The 18198-nt window shown below is 37.9% G+C and overlaps 1 protein-coding gene across 1 annotated transcript in view; it reads right to left on the bottom strand.

Annotated features, from left to right (window-relative positions):
* Window positions 1-493: 493 nt before the first annotated feature.
* The window catches only part of mical3a (microtubule associated monooxygenase, calponin and LIM domain containing 3a), a 102358-nt gene continuing 84653 nt past the window's right edge, over window positions 494-18198 (bottom strand). Inside the window, exons 42-47 of the mRNA XM_059334360.1 lie at window positions 17983-18033; window positions 16927-16977; window positions 11304-11369; window positions 7260-7359; window positions 3393-3466; window positions 494-2591 (exon numbers count right to left, since the gene is read on the bottom strand). Of these exons, the coding sequence (XP_059190343.1) occupies window positions 2407-2591; window positions 3393-3466; window positions 7260-7359; window positions 11304-11369; window positions 16927-16977; window positions 17983-18033 (527 nt within the window). The 3' untranslated portion in view covers window positions 494-2406. The remainder of the gene's footprint in view (window positions 2592-3392; window positions 3467-7259; window positions 7360-11303; window positions 11370-16926; window positions 16978-17982; window positions 18034-18198) is intronic.

The raw sequence follows: 18198 nt of genomic DNA, 5'->3' as shown, positions 1-18198 counted from the left end.
TACAATGCTATGGCGAGATAGCATGTTCCAATTGTATGCATACTGCATGCAACAAAACATACTCAAAATAAAAAAGGATGTGTAAAGGAAGTATGTGATTTGGAACTCAGTTTTCTTGGTCTCTGCTAATTAGATTTCAATCTTTATTTATGTTTAAGTCCTAACCTTAATGGGCTTCATCACAGGGCTTACTTAATTTTGTCCCAAAAGGTTTGTTGAGTCTTTATCAAAATATAAATGCTGCAAAATAGATATACTTTGTTTCAAAACCCACGTTGACTGTATTACATAATCCACCTCTATACATCTGGCTATTTAGTATTCCATGTTTACTGTAAAAAATAAACAGATTTCGGCCTACTCATTTATGTAGTCAGAATTGGTGATGGCAATGGAGAGAAAAGAATAAGCAAAAGCTGCATACAAATCTTATAAGCGTGGTTGATAATGGTGAGCTAAAACTTGTTCATAACCCATTAAAAAGTAACAAACATTTAAAAGAACAACTGCATTGTTTTATTGCCATTTTCAGCATACATCCAACACCCCTATGCATTTTAGCTACATGAAGCATTTACATTACAAGTCATGTGTCAACAGAACAGTTTAAAAATTAGGATTCATTTTCTTTACATATAATACAGTTTGCACACATGTTAATAAATATCAATACAATCATGTCAAACTTATCGCACACCATCTAAAACAACAACCCTTTAAATTATATCACTTTTTTTATTTTATTCACAGCTCATATCAAGTCATAAATATAGCCTCTAGTGTTTCTGTGCTGTAAAACAGTGACCACCTGTTTTCTTTTTACAGTTGTCTAAAAGGCTATTAGATTTGACTGCCCCCCAGATAGCGTTCCTGTTTGATGCAAGTTGCTCATAAAGCACTTGGCATTTCTTCAGCACCCCCATCTAAAATCATCTATTTGTTTGAGGACCTGCTGTATAAAAGTATTTGAGAAAAAAAATAAAAATCTTGAGTTCCAGTGGGATACACATGTGTGACTACCTCCATAACGAGTCAGAAAAATAAAATATAACTTAAGTATAGAGAATGAAAATGAAAAAGGCATTTTTGTTCAAGGGTGAAGTATTAACACTGCCATATATTGATGTGAGTGGTGTGTATAGTGTGTCCTTGTGGTGGATTCCTCAGATATTGCAACATATCCACCATCAGAGACAGTCCTGTGGCACAAAATGAGTACTGTGAGCTACTCTGATCTCTAAAATAACAACAGTGAAATCGGCTCCATTAACAAGAACATCCAGATGTTAACACACATAGTAGGAAACATATCTGAACTTGAAAGACAGTTCCTTTAAAGATGGTTTACCTTGCTACCATAGTAGGAATCATAAATATCCAATCTCTTATATGGACATGTATTTGTAAACGATAACCGTCAGTGTGATATACAGTGAATGGCATGTCAAGGAGAGGCCCGTCGTTATCGAGTCATGTGAAATGCTTCATGTATAGTATATGTCTGTATTCTATGCCCTGGCCATCAACAACAAGGTGAAGTTCTTTTATGTGCCTGCAGCCTTCATTCCTGACATGCAATGGCTTATATGTGCATCTGAGTCATGCACAAGTGCAAGATAATGAGCTTCTGGGCACTCTCCTGTGAATGCAAAACTAAAAAAAAAAAAGTTTATCTGCTAAAAGCAAACAAAGATAATAAATACATAAAAACCATGGCCATATTTAATGGATTCTTAGTGATGACTCACTAAAACACTGTGAGGGGGGAAAAAGAGCCTTTCATGGTGTCTTTATAAGGATGCAAAGTCACTGGATAGAAAGGCAGCTTCAAGCAGAGGATGTCCGTCCTGCAGTCCGACTGAAAAGGACAATCTGAGATTAAAAGCTGGAGTGATCAGTCTCCAGTCTCGAACACTCCTCTGGAGCAGTCCTTTTTTTTTTTTGGAAAAGAGAAGACCCTCATCCGCCGAAAATGTGACTTGTTCTACACAGCTATACACAAAAAACACAATTCTTTACAATTCCTTTACATCAGCAGGACCGAACTGCATTCTTCCCTTTAGATAATGGAGAATGACACAAGTCTTTAAACATTCTCCCAAAGGCCCACTCCCTGTTTGAGAGGATCCACTTCAAGGCTGGGACGATAAAGCTGTGAATGTACTCTCTATCCTTAGAGAGCGAGAGCAAGCAAAACTGCAAAAGTGATTAACTGGACTGCCTTTGGGCAGGGGATATGTAAACGTTGCGCTGCGTCAATGTCAGAGGCAGCTGTAGTGTTTGTGTGTGTTGGGGGGGTCTTTACACATTCACTGCTGCAGGTGTTCAGCAGACTGTTCAGATCTGAGATGACTATCACAAGTCAACACTTTTCCCATGACTTGATGAGCAACGGTTTCACTCTTCTTAAGCCCAGTTGAGGTTGAAGCCTTTGGAGAGCATAACGGACTCCAGGTCCTTGTCCTCCTCCTTCTCCCGAAGCCTTTGCTCCTCCAAAAGGGCCACCAGGGCGTCGCGCTGCTCCACCACCTCCAACATCTCATTCAGGATCTGCTTCTCTTGGGCCAGCTCCTTCTCCGTCTTCAGGTGGTCTGAGAGAGAGAGGCACAGGAAAACAAAGTGTTAAAGAGACGGCGCTCATTCAATACAGATCGAAAAATTCAGGGTTTTATAGTCTAGACGGAATTGTCCAAAAAGTGAAAGTGAGGAGCATTTATGGGTACAAGTCAGGAACTGGCCTACTTTACTTATTTCAAGGGTGCTGCATCCAAAAAAAATGGTTCCCAAGCGAAGTTTTGAGTTTTTGACTCTCATTTGCATATCAAAATGGCCGCCAAATTGCCCATCTTACTCAGTCGTTGGACCATTTTCCCCAAGTTTTTTGTAAGTAGGCAATCAAAGATGAAGAAATTAAGTTTCTGGATCTATAGTCTAGGGTCAGAGCAAGGATATAGTGGAGGCTCAGTGTCTTTTTTATGTATATATATATATATGCAAAATACCAACTTTTAAGGTGAAATTAAGCATTATTTGTGTCATTTTTTAAGGCCGACATAAATATGTAATCAATATCACTTTTAAATGTTCCAGTTGGTATTTTGCATAAAAAAGACACTGAGCCTCCACTATATCCTTGCTCTGACCCTAGACTATAGATCCAGAAACTTAATTTCCTCATGTTGATTGTCTACTTACAAAAAACTAAGGGGAAAATGGTCCAATGACTGAAAATTTCGCTTGGGAACCATTTTTTTGGACTCATAACCCTTGAGATATGTAAGGTAGGCCGGTTCCCAACTTGTACCCATAAATGCTCCTCACTTCTTATAGGAGGCCTTTTTTCTGAAATCCGTCTAGACTATTAGTTAGTTAATCGACACTCCTGCACTCACCTTCCACAGCCATTCGCTCCCTGAGTTCCTGCTGCAGTCGGCTCTGTCGGTCCTCCAGCTCTAACTCTCTGGCACTTGGGGAGAGATAAAAAAAAAAAAAAACGATAGACGAGCTAAGTTTGTTTCTCTGATGAATCACGGCTTTTAGCATCTTAATTTATCTTGGCAGTTGTTCTTAATTAGTAGTTGTTCTGAAAATAGTTAATCTAAAAGCTTTTAATACTGACAATTAGATGATAATGCTGGATAATTTAATGACTTGTCAGAACGTAATAAAGTTGTTTCTCTAAATGGATTGCAAATGTGATCACATATCATGTCACTTTGTTGAAAAATGATTATGACTTCATAATGGCTAACAACCTATTTAAACTATGATGTAATAATAATCATCATAAAAATAAGGAGGTAATATGTCAGTATTTTATCTTCCTAATAGTCTGTATTAGGTTATAATTGTCTTGTACTTAAATGATGTAGTATGACATCATCAGGCTATTTATCACAGGTTGTGTTACATTTATAGGGGTGACACTTTGGTTTGTCCATTGCTTTGCTTGGTTTAGACTAGACCTGGGCATTGGGCGGCCCGCGGGCCACATCCGGCCCGTTGGCTGTCCTTGTCCGGCCCGCGTGAGGTTACCCAGAAATTAGAAATTAATACAACCGCAATGCTTTTATTTTGAAGGTGATTTACGTATATCTGAGTTACCCGAGTTACCTAGGTACTTTGTGAATCCACCGTAAGAGCAATAGCAAACATTAGCATTAGCACTAGAGCAAACAAGCACTTTTACTACAGTTAAGACAACAAATGTAGCCACTAATATATATGACAGAAGAAAATAAACTTTAACAAACATTGTGTCCTGTCAGCCAGCACTATAGAAGCCTTTTGATACTTTATATCAACTTTATATGAGTTGCGGCGCACTCCTTATTATTTACCTTTCGTTTTTCATTTTACCGTTCCAACTGTTATTTCCTGTCACAACCTTTCAAAATTAAAGCACCCGTTTCACACTGGACGGCACCTTTTCAAAATAAAAGCATCACAACATTGTATATTTTCTAGGTAGAATTTAGTTCAGAATTTTGGTCCGGCCTCAGCAACCTTCGTAGTATTGGTCATGTGGCCCTTTGTGAAAATTAATTGCCCACCCCTGGTTTAGACTGATATATCTCAACAACTGTTTCAGACAATCATGGTCCCAGTAATCAACTCTCATGATATTGAGGACACATTAGAGTGAATCCAGCTTGATTATTTGGCAAGAACACACCCTGCATAGCATTTAAATGCTAGGATTGACCAGATGTCCATTCTCATGGAAGGTACATGAATTGTTTAATGGGCTAAAATGACCTGAACGACTCAAGGTCAATGCCTTGCCCCAATCAATCAGGCGGCTACGCAGACTGGGCCAAGAAAAGTACTGCGATTCATAATCAAGCTCTCTTGTCATATCCCAGGAGCGCCAGTTCTAGGTCAAATTTTACACTTAAATAAGACTTATAACTCAGATTCCGCAAAAATTGAGTGTCTAAAACTTACACAAAACAGAATGTGGTAATTTGGCAGTCGTTTGTGACATATTAAATTCTACAAAGTAAATGTATTTGGTAACACTTTACAATAACATCTAAGTGATGTTTATAGATGGTTTATAAACCAATTATTAACCATTTACAAAGTGCTATACATATTTAATATTTAAATGTTTTCAACCAATTTCTTAAAGGTATATGAATCACTTTTGAAATAATTTACAAACTTAACATTGGTGTTAAAAATGTTATAATGAGTGCAAAACTATTAATACATTATTAATTATAATGTAAATGTTTGTTAATGGTAAAGTAACAACTTACATTAATATACCATATATTTGCCATTTATAAATTCTAGTTCAACATTAATACATTTTCTATTTACCATTCTAAATGGCCTATATACGGTTTATAAATGATGATTAAACTTTAATAAACTATCTGTTTACCATTTATAAATGGTCTATTTACCATTTATAAATGATTGTTATTGTAAAGTGTTACCATGTATTTTATGTTCAAGCTGATAAAAAATGATTCGTAGATATACTCTCTGAATTTGATGGATTGTGTTTTTGTTACGCCCGACTACTTTAGAATCCAGGTTCCCTCTAAAATTGGCTTTTAGGCCCAATCCCAATCCCCCTGAGGCCTTCACCTGGTAAGTACTTGTGTTTGAGTCGCTGCATGGGTATAAATAGGAATGGGACAGCGCTTTTCTGTGACAAATCATGTTCCCTTGACGATGGCAAAACATGTTATGTAAAATAATGGGTTTGGGACTTTTTATTTCGTGTTTTTAATTTGTTCGGGGCCAAGCGACTTAAGAGAGCGACTTTTAACATTGTCCTGGCGCTTGCTTTACAGAGTAAACCAGAAGTAACTGGCAAACAGTCAATTTGAATGTTTTTGTCACAACAGCATTTAGCAAAATAAGAGAAATTGTTGATGAATAAACAATTTTAAACAAGCTAAGCTTTCATTCTTATGATCTATTTTCAGCATCATCTTAATGTAGTGTTTCTGTGTCAATTTAATGTGCCAGGCTCAACACCCCTGTGGCAATCCTCATTTCTTTTCTTTTTTTAATGCTTCCGGGCTTCCCCTGATAACTCGTTGTAATTACCTCAGGCAAAGTCTGAAGACATGCAGACTTAAGGAAAGTGTGCATAAAGGGCTCGAAATGTCTGTGAGAAAGCTCTCAAGCACTTGATCATTTGCAAGCAGGGACAGAACCTAAGACCTCGTGGACTTTGTGGGAGCCGACCCCAAAGCCTGTAAGTCCATGAGTGTGGACAGTGGGATTGGGACTTTGTCTCTCTCTTTGTCTTAGTCTCAGCTGAGCCTGACAAAGTGCAGCTAAAGGTGATGCATGTTGTATTATAGTGTGACTACAGATATCTGGTCTTAAAGTTGTAGTCTTATGTTTATTTATTTCTATATTGATATGCTGTGGTGCAATGTAACTAAGTACAATTTTGTACTTTACTTGAGTATTTCCAATTTATGTAAATTTATACTTTTTACTCTACTATATTTTAGGGCAGATACTTTCCTTTTTTACTATTTTCAGTTATTGTTCAGGTCAAGTTTTTATATTAAAATATGATCAATTCAAAGTGACATTTTTCTCAAATCTCATAACAGTATATTAATTTGTTAAAATGAGCCCTATCTGTACAAATAATAGAATAATATATTTAGAATATATAAAACAATCGGAGTGGGTATTATTTTTCATACTTTAAGTACATTTTGATGCTGATACTTTTGTTCTTTTACTTTTTGAATGCAGTTCTTTAGAGTCCTTTCGCAGTTTGGTATTAGTACTTTTACTTAAGTAAGGGATCTGAGTACTTTTTCCAATACTGTTTATATGTACAGTACAGGCCAAAAGTTTGGACACACCTTCTCATTCAATGCGTTTCCTTTATTTTCATGACTATTGACATTGTAAATTCATCAAAACTATTAAAGAACACATGTGGGATTATGTACTTAACAAAAAAGTGTGAAATAACTGAAAACATGTCTTATATTCTAGTAAGCAAAGGGTGGTTACTTTGAGGAATCTAAAATACAAGACATGTTTTCAGTTATTTCACACTTTTTTGTTAAGTACATAATTCCATATGTGTTCATTCATAGTTTTGATGCCTTCAGTGAGAATCTACAATGTAAATAGTCATGAAAATAAAGAAAACGCATTGAATGAGAAGGTGTGTCCAAACTTTTGGCCTGTACTGTATAAATATTTTTTTCATAAAACACACAAACTGGCTGCTTGGTTTCTATAGAAGTTGGCTCCTCACTTACAATATCATGAGTTCTGACTCATAGCGGACCAGGGCGTTCTTCTCCTGCACCAGCTTGAACCACTCCTGCATTAGCTTGGGGTCGTCTTTCTTGCCCATGCCTGGAGGGAAGGAGGAAGCACAGAGTGGGAGTGAGACACCAGATGGCTGAGGGACACGACTCTGATGTCACACACACAGGGACGACTGACACAGGCAATGCATTGACAGCCAAGCCAGGATGTCCTCGCTGGGAGATGGTGAGGTGGAAGGATGGACTCGACACCGACGTGGTCAGTCGCGCCATACTTAAAGATGGCGCACAGAAGATGGCGTGGAGCTACAGGTTTCAATTTTAGTAAATGCATACACCCGCACACACACACACACACACACACACACACACACACACACGCTATACACACACACAAACAGACAAAACCTGTATTTGCACAGTCTGTGTTGCCCAGTTTGGACGTAGCTGCTCTTTGGGAGCAACTACCTCCTCCTGTCATTTTTTTTTATTCAGAGTGGGCCGTAAAAAAAAACACACCAATCAGTAGCAGAGACAGAGAAGTAAACCCAAGGACCTTTTGGAAATTCTTCATCCTCTCCTGCCCACATATTGACCCACCAGCAGGAATAAGAATCCCATTATATCCCATTCATGCTAAATACATTGAGGGTGGGTGGGGAAAATGTATGAACTACTCTGCTGTCTTTACATATTCAATTAAAGGCCAAATGTTCATGGGATGATGTAAATCATTGAGACAAATAGTGAAGTTGGCACTCTGCCTCAGGATAAAGCATGTTGGACGCTACTGGCATCATGCATTGCAGTTGCGTAGTTTTCATAATCTGCACAATCAGTCAGAGTGCTGCACACTTCTGCATGTATGCAGAGAAGACCGGTCTATGTGGCATGCTTAGAAAGGGTCTGCTGCCAGCTGGGGCGATGCATCCTTTTTTATTTATCTGACTGCAGCAGGTGGAGCCAAGCGGTTTCAATGAAACACCAGAAGGCGATCCTCGATGCAGCGTGACATACTTAGCTGGGGAAGAGGAGGCTCTTGCAAAACGAAAAGGAAAAACATTGCACACACATAAATTGCATGGTTGTGGTCTCGGGGGCTGGCTTTCACTAATTAACAGACAAGGGACAGAGAGAGAGGCAAAGCTGGAGAAGAGCTGCTCACACTGGAGTGGAATAAGAATGTGGAGACAAAGCAGGAATTACAAAAGCGAGGCTGAGTTTCCAAACCTATCCTGGCTACAGTACAAATAGATGCAGTTCTTTTGCCTCCTAAACTGTTTCGACCTGTTCCGCCATCACCACCCCTCAGCCAGAGGCTCGGGAAACACAAAGGAGAGCTTACTGGTACAAGGCAGAGACAGCAATAAAAGGAACAAAACACCAGATCGCACACAAACACAAAAGCAATGTTTCTTTACACAGAAGCTCAGGCAAAATTTTCCACTCACAGGTGTTAGATACGGGAACAAACCAGATGATCCATTAATTTTTTAGGACTTTGTTTTGTGTCAGACTTAGAATATTTATAACAAATCAGCACACCATGCAGGTTTTTCACTCCTTCAACCACAAAGTTGCCCGCGAGCTGGCCATGTCTCAGGTGTTCATTGCCCGGTTTTATTATCATTTTATGATTACATGGCACTTTTAACATTTATTCGAGGAATTAAAACTGCAAAAAAAATGGATACTGCAAAGAATATGCAGCTTTACGGTTCACTTTAGCTCAAAAGAACACAGAACACATGCTGTTGATTAAGGACACACCACAGCAGAGTAGTTTCCCCTTTGAGTGAATGCAGCCTCTTAGGATAATAATAAGTAAAAAGATCTTTTGACTACCTCCATTCACTAAGACACAATGCTTGTGTGGTGTAAGGACACCACTGTACAGCATACAGTATCCATTAGTAGGAATTCTACTGATCAAACTGGAAGGTTTTATCATGTGTTGCTAGGCTAGATTAGCTGCTCTATAAACCCTGCTCCTCAGTTACAAGTATGGCTGAGCATAATGGTCTAAATGTGGGTGGGCAGTGGATAAAAACAGAAAAAAGTGTAAAATGTTTAACATCTAATCAGTTAATATTACCAAGTCTTATCAGCCACCAAGGTTTTTTTTATTGCTAAATTTACGACACAACCTTTAAAATTCTTTAAAACTCAAAATTCCCATCCGGCCAAATAATGTGATGTCAATAATCGATCCAAATGTGAAAAGGAGACTACTGTGAGTTAGTATATTCAAATGGATGACATAAAGGCAAAAATGGCCAGAGGTGAATAAAAAATTGTTGGACATTTGGGAGAATTTTGGTGTTATCAGTCTGTGAGACTTGTGCTGCCAATGATTTTGCTGTATAATATATAATTAGGATTAATTTGACTAAAAATTGCAATATGGCTCATTTTCACTGAAAAATATTTCAAAAATGATCATGGTGTCGCCACACCTCATCACCACAACTACCTTTTAACAAATACTGCAACTTCCAGTGATTTGGATATGGCACAAAGTCCATATTGCTATTTCAATACATTTTTTTGATGAATTGTACAGCTGTACTTTGCTGCTTGTTAAAGGAAAAACTTTCAAAAAGTATTTGCTTTCAACAGCTGCAGAAGCACAGGTAATGTAAAAGTAAGGCACTTTAAATTGACCAGCCAGTATGTTTAATCCTGGGTTGGTGGCAGGACTTACAGGAAACAGGAAAGGGCAGGTCTAGATCTTACTTTGAGATAACTTTGGGTAATGGATGCAAAACCTGAGCCGTGCAGGACTGTACTGCCCTACAAAGCAAAAAGGCAGTAACTACGCAGAGTGCAGAACTGAGAAAAATGACTTTAAAGTTATCCTGTCATCCAGCCTAAGTAGTTGTAGGTAGATTATTGGACATGTGGCTGTTTTGTTACTTTATATTAGCTTATTTTTTGTACATATCAATGCTCATATTTAATTTTATATTTTACCCCTATTTAGCAGTTACTGTATTCTTGCTTTGTATTCTTTACCAAAAACGTGGCACCATACCAAGGAAAAAGGCAGTATAGATTCTCCAAAAACTATTTTGCCACAACTTGGGCTCTGGGTGTGTTAGATACGCTGTATTTGAAATAATTGGAACCATTTGTTTTCCTGAACATGGATATACCAAACCCAAACTAATTTGACTATTTTAGGTCAATATTTTCCACCTGGAAGCTGTTCTGGTGCTGAAACGGCTGCTTAAAGTCTAAGATGTTTTGTCACAAGATGTTTTGTCACATAACAAAGGATGCCTTGAATATAAAAAAAAAAATGATAATAACTCATTTTTGACCAAAAATGCAGTTACTGCCTTTTTGCTTTGTAGGGCAAAAGACCTGGTCTACATAAAAGTAGCCACTGAAGGTGATGAATGTAACATCTTATATTATAGTGTGACTGTAGACAGTTGTAGTTTTATTATGTATTTGCACTCTTTTTTTAATGTTTCTCGCCACAAAGTCTACAAACACTAACATTAAAATTATTCACTTATGTGTGCAGCTTTGACAAGTCTTTGATCCAGAGATATGAGGAATAATAATTGAATAGGAAAATCATTTTAAACCTTCAGTAGGTTCAATTAACCTAAATGACTTTTGGTTTCGATGGCTATCAGATATCAGTCATTTTGTATCATTTCTGTCAATCTGGCAATGATGCATGATATGACTGTCACACTTTGAATTTCTCATCAAGTTGAAAAAGTGTGAATTATATTCTAGTAGAACCTATGATAAACATCTTTATTACACCAAGAGTGTATGGAACGGATGTTTTTCTGCTTTTGTTGGGTTTCCTAAATACTTCACTGAGTTTTGGGAACATTCTGGGGAAATCTACTGAGCCTGATCACACACAAACAGTGAGGTCAGGAAGAGGAGGAGGGGCTGGTTGGGAGGATGATGGCGAGGGGCTCGAGGGGGTAGCCAGGTTCCGGAGATCCCTACGGTTGCCGTGGTAACCCGCCACAACCGTCAGCGGAGGCGGCGAGGTTACGTTACCTTCAGGGGAACAGCAGGGGCAGAAGGAGAGAGGTCTTCGGCGTGGCATCCCCACAAAGGGCTCAACTTCCACAAGACAGAAGGGGGGGGAGGGGGAGAGCGTGAGGGAGCGACGTAGGTGGGTGCATGGGTGGGTGAAAGAGAGAAAGAGTGGTGGAAATAATACAGGAGGAAGAACAGAGGCGTTACAAGGAGAGGAAAAAGGAGGAGAGGACACAGAGCGTGGGTGGACGGGGAAGGAGAAGAGTGAGGAGGGGGAGAGGGGTGTGATGAGGGAGAAAGAAAATTGAGGAGAAAATCAAAAGAGGGTAGGAGCACTGTCATAGGGAGAAGAAAAATCACCTAGAGAAAGGAGGTGAGAGAGATCAGCTGTGTGGTGTGAGGGATGAAAAAAAGGGATAAAAATAGGAAACGGAAACAAGAGAAGACAGAAAACTTGGAGCACAGAAAGGGAAAATAATCTCCTTGTTTGATCTTCCGGCTGTAGTTCTTCAGATTATCTTCAATAAGGCAACATCACCCTATATCACTTATAAAATGTGACAGCCTACGCATATGGCTGCTGTTTATCACATCACACAGAATGATTTAATCCCATTATTAAAGCCATTACTGATCACAAAGATATCCATCTCCCTAAGACACATAATTGAAGGCGCTTCTTGTAAACACTACTTAACATGTTTAGACCACTCGGCTCAATTTGTTGCCATGGTGGTGACTTTTGAAGTGTAGCTACTATTGAAGTGCAAATTACAGTTTGGGGAAGCAGACAGGAGAACCAGCACAGAAGCACAGAGCAATGACCTGCTGTGGAAGGGGGCACCAGCAAAATGTATTCAGTGTTTCCCACAGACCAGATAGCAATTTGTGGTGCTCCACTGACACCGGTAAAGTCCTAAATTCTTTAAATATATCACTTTATTGACATTTCAAACATTTTTAGGCGAGAAAGTAGCCACTTAGATCCCCAGTGCGTCATTAATTTGTCTAAATACCAGCTGTTTACACTTTTGTTACGCTACTCAAGCTAGCCATCGTGAGCAACGCACTTTCGGTTACATTTATAAAAATAAACGCCCGTTGCCCTTTACAACGATAGAATTTGTGCTTTTACTTTGAAAACAGGAAGCGAACCTACACTCGATGTAGCTAGCTTGAAGTAGCTGTTTTGACTGCTCTCGTCCCGTTAACGGCATTTGCGGCAACCATTTAACATGCCTTAACGTTACCGGAGAGTCTTGCCAGCTCTGAGACCGGCCCGGTTCATTGTAAAACATTTATTTATTGATATGAATGCGGTGTCTTCTGTGCGTAGGCTAACGTAACGGACGTGGGTGCGCCACAGAATGGTCTATGTGTGGGAAACACTGGTATTTCACCCACCTGAATCAGTTTGAATGTACTCTCAGAATATTTTAACCGCATTACCTGGCCGTCAGAGAGCCCAGGGAGTCTTCTTAACTCTCATAGCCACCAGACTCTATTGACAAAAACATTAATTTTACCTCACAGAACTAGGGTTGTCAAAAGTATCGATACTCAAAAAAGTATCGATATTGTATCCGGCTACGATACTCATTTTTTAAAAGTATCGATCCAATAACTTATTGAACAGCTAGGCAAGAATCCTTGGCTTTCTTTTTTTTTTACATTTTTTACCCTTTTATTTGTCTTTTTTTTATCTCTAACTCTGTTTTGGATTGAGTTTTTATTACTATTTTATTCTATTTTATTTTATTGTTTTTACTGTTTTTAGTATTTTATTGTTTTTATTTATACCTATTTGCATATGATTTATTCTATTTTAATAACTGTACAGCACTTTGGTCAACTGAGGTTGTTTTTAAATGTGCTCTATAAATAAACTTTGACTTGACTAATTGTTATTGTTTATTGTATTTATTTATTTTTTGCACTACCTCAGACCTGAAAACTTGTTATCATAGTTGCAGTTTGTTGCAACTGTTTTTTATTATAAATATTTAACCTGTGGTTCTGTTCATTTTTGCATGTTGCATTTTTCTTGTCAATAAAAATATTTCAGTAAAATTTTGGGGTCTTTGTTTTTATCCTTGTGGTATCGAACACATGAGCAGCTGGCCCGGATCGTTTAATTTGTTTGTAATATTGTGTGACTCTATTGTTTTAAAGGGTTAGCTTTGATTGGCTGAAGCCACACAATAACAGCAGAGAAGTGTTGAAAATATTCTAAATAAAGCACTAAAAATGATGCTGGTACTCCTGCCTGCATCTCCAAACTAGGGGCATGCTGATCATCATCTTCAGTCATTGAATATCTATACATCCATCATACAACCCACCTTCAAAAAATCCGAACTATGCCTTTAATAAGCATCAAAATAAAGATACATAATAAGTAAAAAAGTGAAGAAGAGTCAGGGAGAATGTGCAGATTATACATATAAGGGCCTGAACCATTTAATGACACAAAAAGGAAGAAGACACAGCGTTCTCAGGTTGGTGGGTAAAAGAGCCGGGAGAGTGAAATGCCGGATAATTACTACAAGGGACTATCACAGAGAAAAAATAAAAAATATGTTGGGCAAACTGCTGTTTAGAAAATCTATTTTGGACAGATTGGAGTCCTAATAAACTTTTTATGGCTCTGCCAAATCATGCAAATATAGTTGTGAATTGCATCATTGGAAGTTAACGCTCAATAAATCCCTAATTGTATAATCATTAAAGTGGAAGATTAAAATTGTAAGGAAATTAACAATTATATAACTTATCAGATTCAGAGTGCACACACATTGATCCTGGCTTTATTGTCGTTGCCACCTGCAGAGCTCCATGCTGATGAAACAACGATCCAGCCTGGTTTTCAGTCAAAACGCTACAATTCTCCATCACATGATCAAACACAATCAGCAAGACAAAGACGTCCTCCACAGCACATTCAGAACACTACAAACACACTGCTTCCAGAGGCAAAGTGAAACAAAAAAAGAAATCGTTTTTTAGGTTTTTGCACATTGAATGAATTACCTCAATCCACTCAGAGATATTAAAAAGTTTGTTGGATTTGAGTTGATGAAACCTCATGCTGATGTCAATCAGTTGGGTTGGAAAACATCTTTTGTGAACATAATTCATCTTTGCTTCATAACTCCACGCAATCTCCTGTTTGATGAGTGAAAATAACCAGCAGGACAACAGAGAAAGCACAGGCCTTGTTCAAATATGTGGAAATGCAGCCGTTTCTCACTCCTGTCAAGGGATTCCACTCACACTGAAGAACTACGAGGAGGAGATGCATTGGACTCATATTCAAACAAGGCCACACAGTCTACGAGATAACAACAGATACCACGAGACGTCTCACCCAGACACGGTGTTACACTCTTACTGTTGGCCAATCACAGTTCAGACATCGCAGCTAAGGGTCAGTGATTGCAACATTGGCCGTTTAGCACACACTAGTACACACACACACACACACACACACACACACACTCGGGGAGTTATGCAACTGAGCAGGTATGAGAAAGTCAGGGGAGCGTTCGCTGGGACTACAGGACAGAACTACAGCAGCAGAGTTCTGAGGGGAAGCTAAGAGCCATGCTAGCAGTTTAGTATGAGTCAGTCCAAGCAAGGCAGCTTATACAATACTTTCATATTGTATGTGTGTGTGTGTGTGTGTGTGTGTGTGTGTGTGTGTGTGTGTGTGTGTGTCTCTTCTGTATTCTTACAGATGCATTTAAAAAAATTAGAATATCACAGAGAAGTTTATTCATGTCAGTAATTCAATTCCAAAAAGTGTAAATAACATTCTATAGATCCATTACACACAGAAAGAAACATTTCATGTCTTAATTTATTTCATTTTTTCTAATTATAACGATTATGGCTTTCATTTACAAGGCACAAGACCTTAAAATTCAGTGTCCCAAAAAATTGTGATATTACAAAAGACCAATTTTAGTTTAATATAGAAATGTTGGCCTCTGAAAAGTATGTCCATCTGTATGACTTAATACTTGGTTGGGGCTGTTGCACCTCTATTAGCTTTTTTTTTTTCATCTGTAATATTTTTGGAATAATTTAAAAACAACAACAACTGGGTACTAGTTTTTAACAAACGCTATTAAAACAGAGAATTTGTAACCCCGGCCAAGGAGGTCATGTTTTCAGCTCGATTAGGAATAAAAACTACAGGCCCGATTTCCATGGAATTTCTTGGAAAACTTATCATAATTTTGTAGGTTTTAGTCTCCTATGCTGCAGTGCCACTATTACCAAAACACATATCATTAAACCATAAGAACCCACTGTGACACGGGTGTCACAAACATTTTAAATGTTCTAGTAATGTTCATGTATGTTTTCTCAAGTACATAAGTCTGTTTTTTAGTGTTCTAACAGCTACAGCAGCTTATTGAGAAGCCGTCCAATGAGGCAGTGTTATTTATATTTATTTATTATTGATTTAATATTATTTTGTTACTTAAAAACAAATATAAAAAATAATTTATTGTTAAACAGCACTATTAATGTCACAATTTTGATATATGTTGTGGAGATGCAAATAAAAAGGCAAATTTGTGTTTCTGTAAGCAGAAAATGTATCTAGTTTATTCATTTAAAAATAAGAAATATCATCAACATAAATAGCATAAACGGCCAATGTAACGTTTATTTCACATTACAGCCCTCAGCCCTCCGTGGAGGTCTGTGCTCTTCAAGTGCCCTTATAGTTAGGAACTATTTTCAGCTGTGGAATAATACACATTTGTTACATTAGTGTATGGCAGCAGGGCAGAGTAGGTGTGACTGACTCAAAATAAATTGCAGATCTTGTTTTCATCTTGTGCAACCGAGTGGCTCACTGATGTGTTTTTTAATAGTTTTTTTTATTTTTTAAATAAATTGATCTCTTTGGCACTGCAGATTAAATTTGCACAGCACTTGCTAGTAAAATCAATACTGTTGGTTTTGGTCTTGTAATGGATTCTGTGACAATAAACAAAATATATTATATCTGCAGCTTAAACACATCTCATGCTGCAACTTTCATGATTTCGGTCACCAGATCTTTTGATGTTATCTGTATATTAATGCATATGTAAACACTGAAACTGAACACTGAAATGAAACACTGCCAGTTTTTGCATTATTTACTTTTGTTTCATGGATGTCAGCCCATGCAAAGTGTTTCTTTTAATGCAAGAGTCTCTACTGCTCTTTGGAATTCTGACTCTGCAATATGTGGCTGTTTGTCTTTCTACCACAGTTGGTATTGTTGTCTGTGTGCTGACGAGGGCCAAATAAAAGTTACTTATTCATCCATGCATCATTCATGAGTTTATACCGATCAAAGATGATCTTAAGAGGACAGCGTGAAGTGTCTGATCTCTGTTTGATGTAAAGAGCGTCTGAACTAGAAACCCAGTGAAGGAGGAGGGAGGAGGGAGTTATGGGAGCAGAAAGTATTGCAGTGAGGCAAAAAGCCTGCCAGGCAACCAATCAAGGTAGATATGAGGGGTACAAAGCTCAACTCGTTTAAGAAAAAAAAAAAAAAAAAAAGAAAAAAAAAAGGAGGAGGACAGATTGGGTTAGCCATTAGGTTAGTTTAAAGCGACAGGTTTGAAATACATACCGCCCAGATGCAAGTCCAGGATTTCACTGTAATTAGAATCTCCCCAATAGTCTACAATGACAGGGATATATTAGAAATAGGAGTTATTTCACACGGCCCCAAACTGGGCACACAAACACACACAATATTCTCCAACGACAGTAGGTCATGCATGTTCTTGCAGACACACACGGTCGGACACACACATACACACTGCAGCAACACTCAGAACAAAGAGAGTCTGGCAGTACTCACCACAGGGCTTAATGCAGTCAGGCTGAGCAATACTATATAGTATTTTCCAAAAATAATAAGAGGCTGCAACATAGATTTGCTGTATTGCTGTTTACTGGCTCAGTCTGCTTAATATCACACAAAGCCTCTTGTATTTTTTTTTTTTATTGCTTGGTTTTAATTTGACAACGTTGTATTTTGTGAAAAAACAGCGAGAAAAACTTTCATTTTCTCCAGTTATTTACTCCAACCCATGTGCACCAATGTTCAATTACACACATTTAATGATTTAATATTCATTTCCCGCTGAACGAGCAGCTGAGTGTTAAGTGTGATCGTTGAGTACAACAGACAAAGTCACAAACAACTCTGGATTGCTGTTACTCACCACAAAAAAAAAAAAAGGAAATAGAATAGATAAAATCTCAACAAACATCTGTATCAAGTCACTCAGCCACAGCAAACATTTGCAGATAATATTCTAATAAAGAAGTTGTCAGCCTGAAAACCAATTTTATATTTGATTTCTTACACTGCTGATTGCATTTATAAGAATGTAACGTGATCTGAGTCTTGATCAGAGTACAGAAACTCTCCTCATTGAGAGGCAGTGAAGGAGACAAAACACATCCAGAATGAGCAAACACAAATCTATGTCGGGACACACATTCTCCTGATCGCATGCAGCTCGGACTGACGATGGCGGACAAGTTATGAACGGACATGTTGGAGATGGAGAACTGTTGCAGTGTGTCACCACAAATGGAGCCTACATAACAGTGTCACATGTCATTAATTCAAAAAAAGAAAAAGAAAGGAAAAAAACTACAGTAAATCTAATACCTGATCTTCTTTTGTGCTGTTTGGGTAATGTATAAGTACCTTTATACAAGCCTTTAAGAGAGTAGAGTAGTAAACAAGTTAAAACACGCTGCTCATTTATGGCAAAAATCAAATACATGATTATTTTTGGTCAGTATTGATTATTGACAAGATTACTCATTGACTTTGGAAATAACATGCATTTGCGAAAGCTAATTTAATTTTTCTTTTACTTCA

This window comes from Centropristis striata, chromosome 6 (assembly GCF_030273125.1).
Source record: "Centropristis striata isolate RG_2023a ecotype Rhode Island chromosome 6, C.striata_1.0, whole genome shotgun sequence".
Taxonomy (NCBI): domain Eukaryota; kingdom Metazoa; phylum Chordata; class Actinopteri; order Perciformes; family Serranidae; genus Centropristis; species Centropristis striata.
This window is presented reverse-complemented; position numbering and strand designations above follow the sequence as displayed.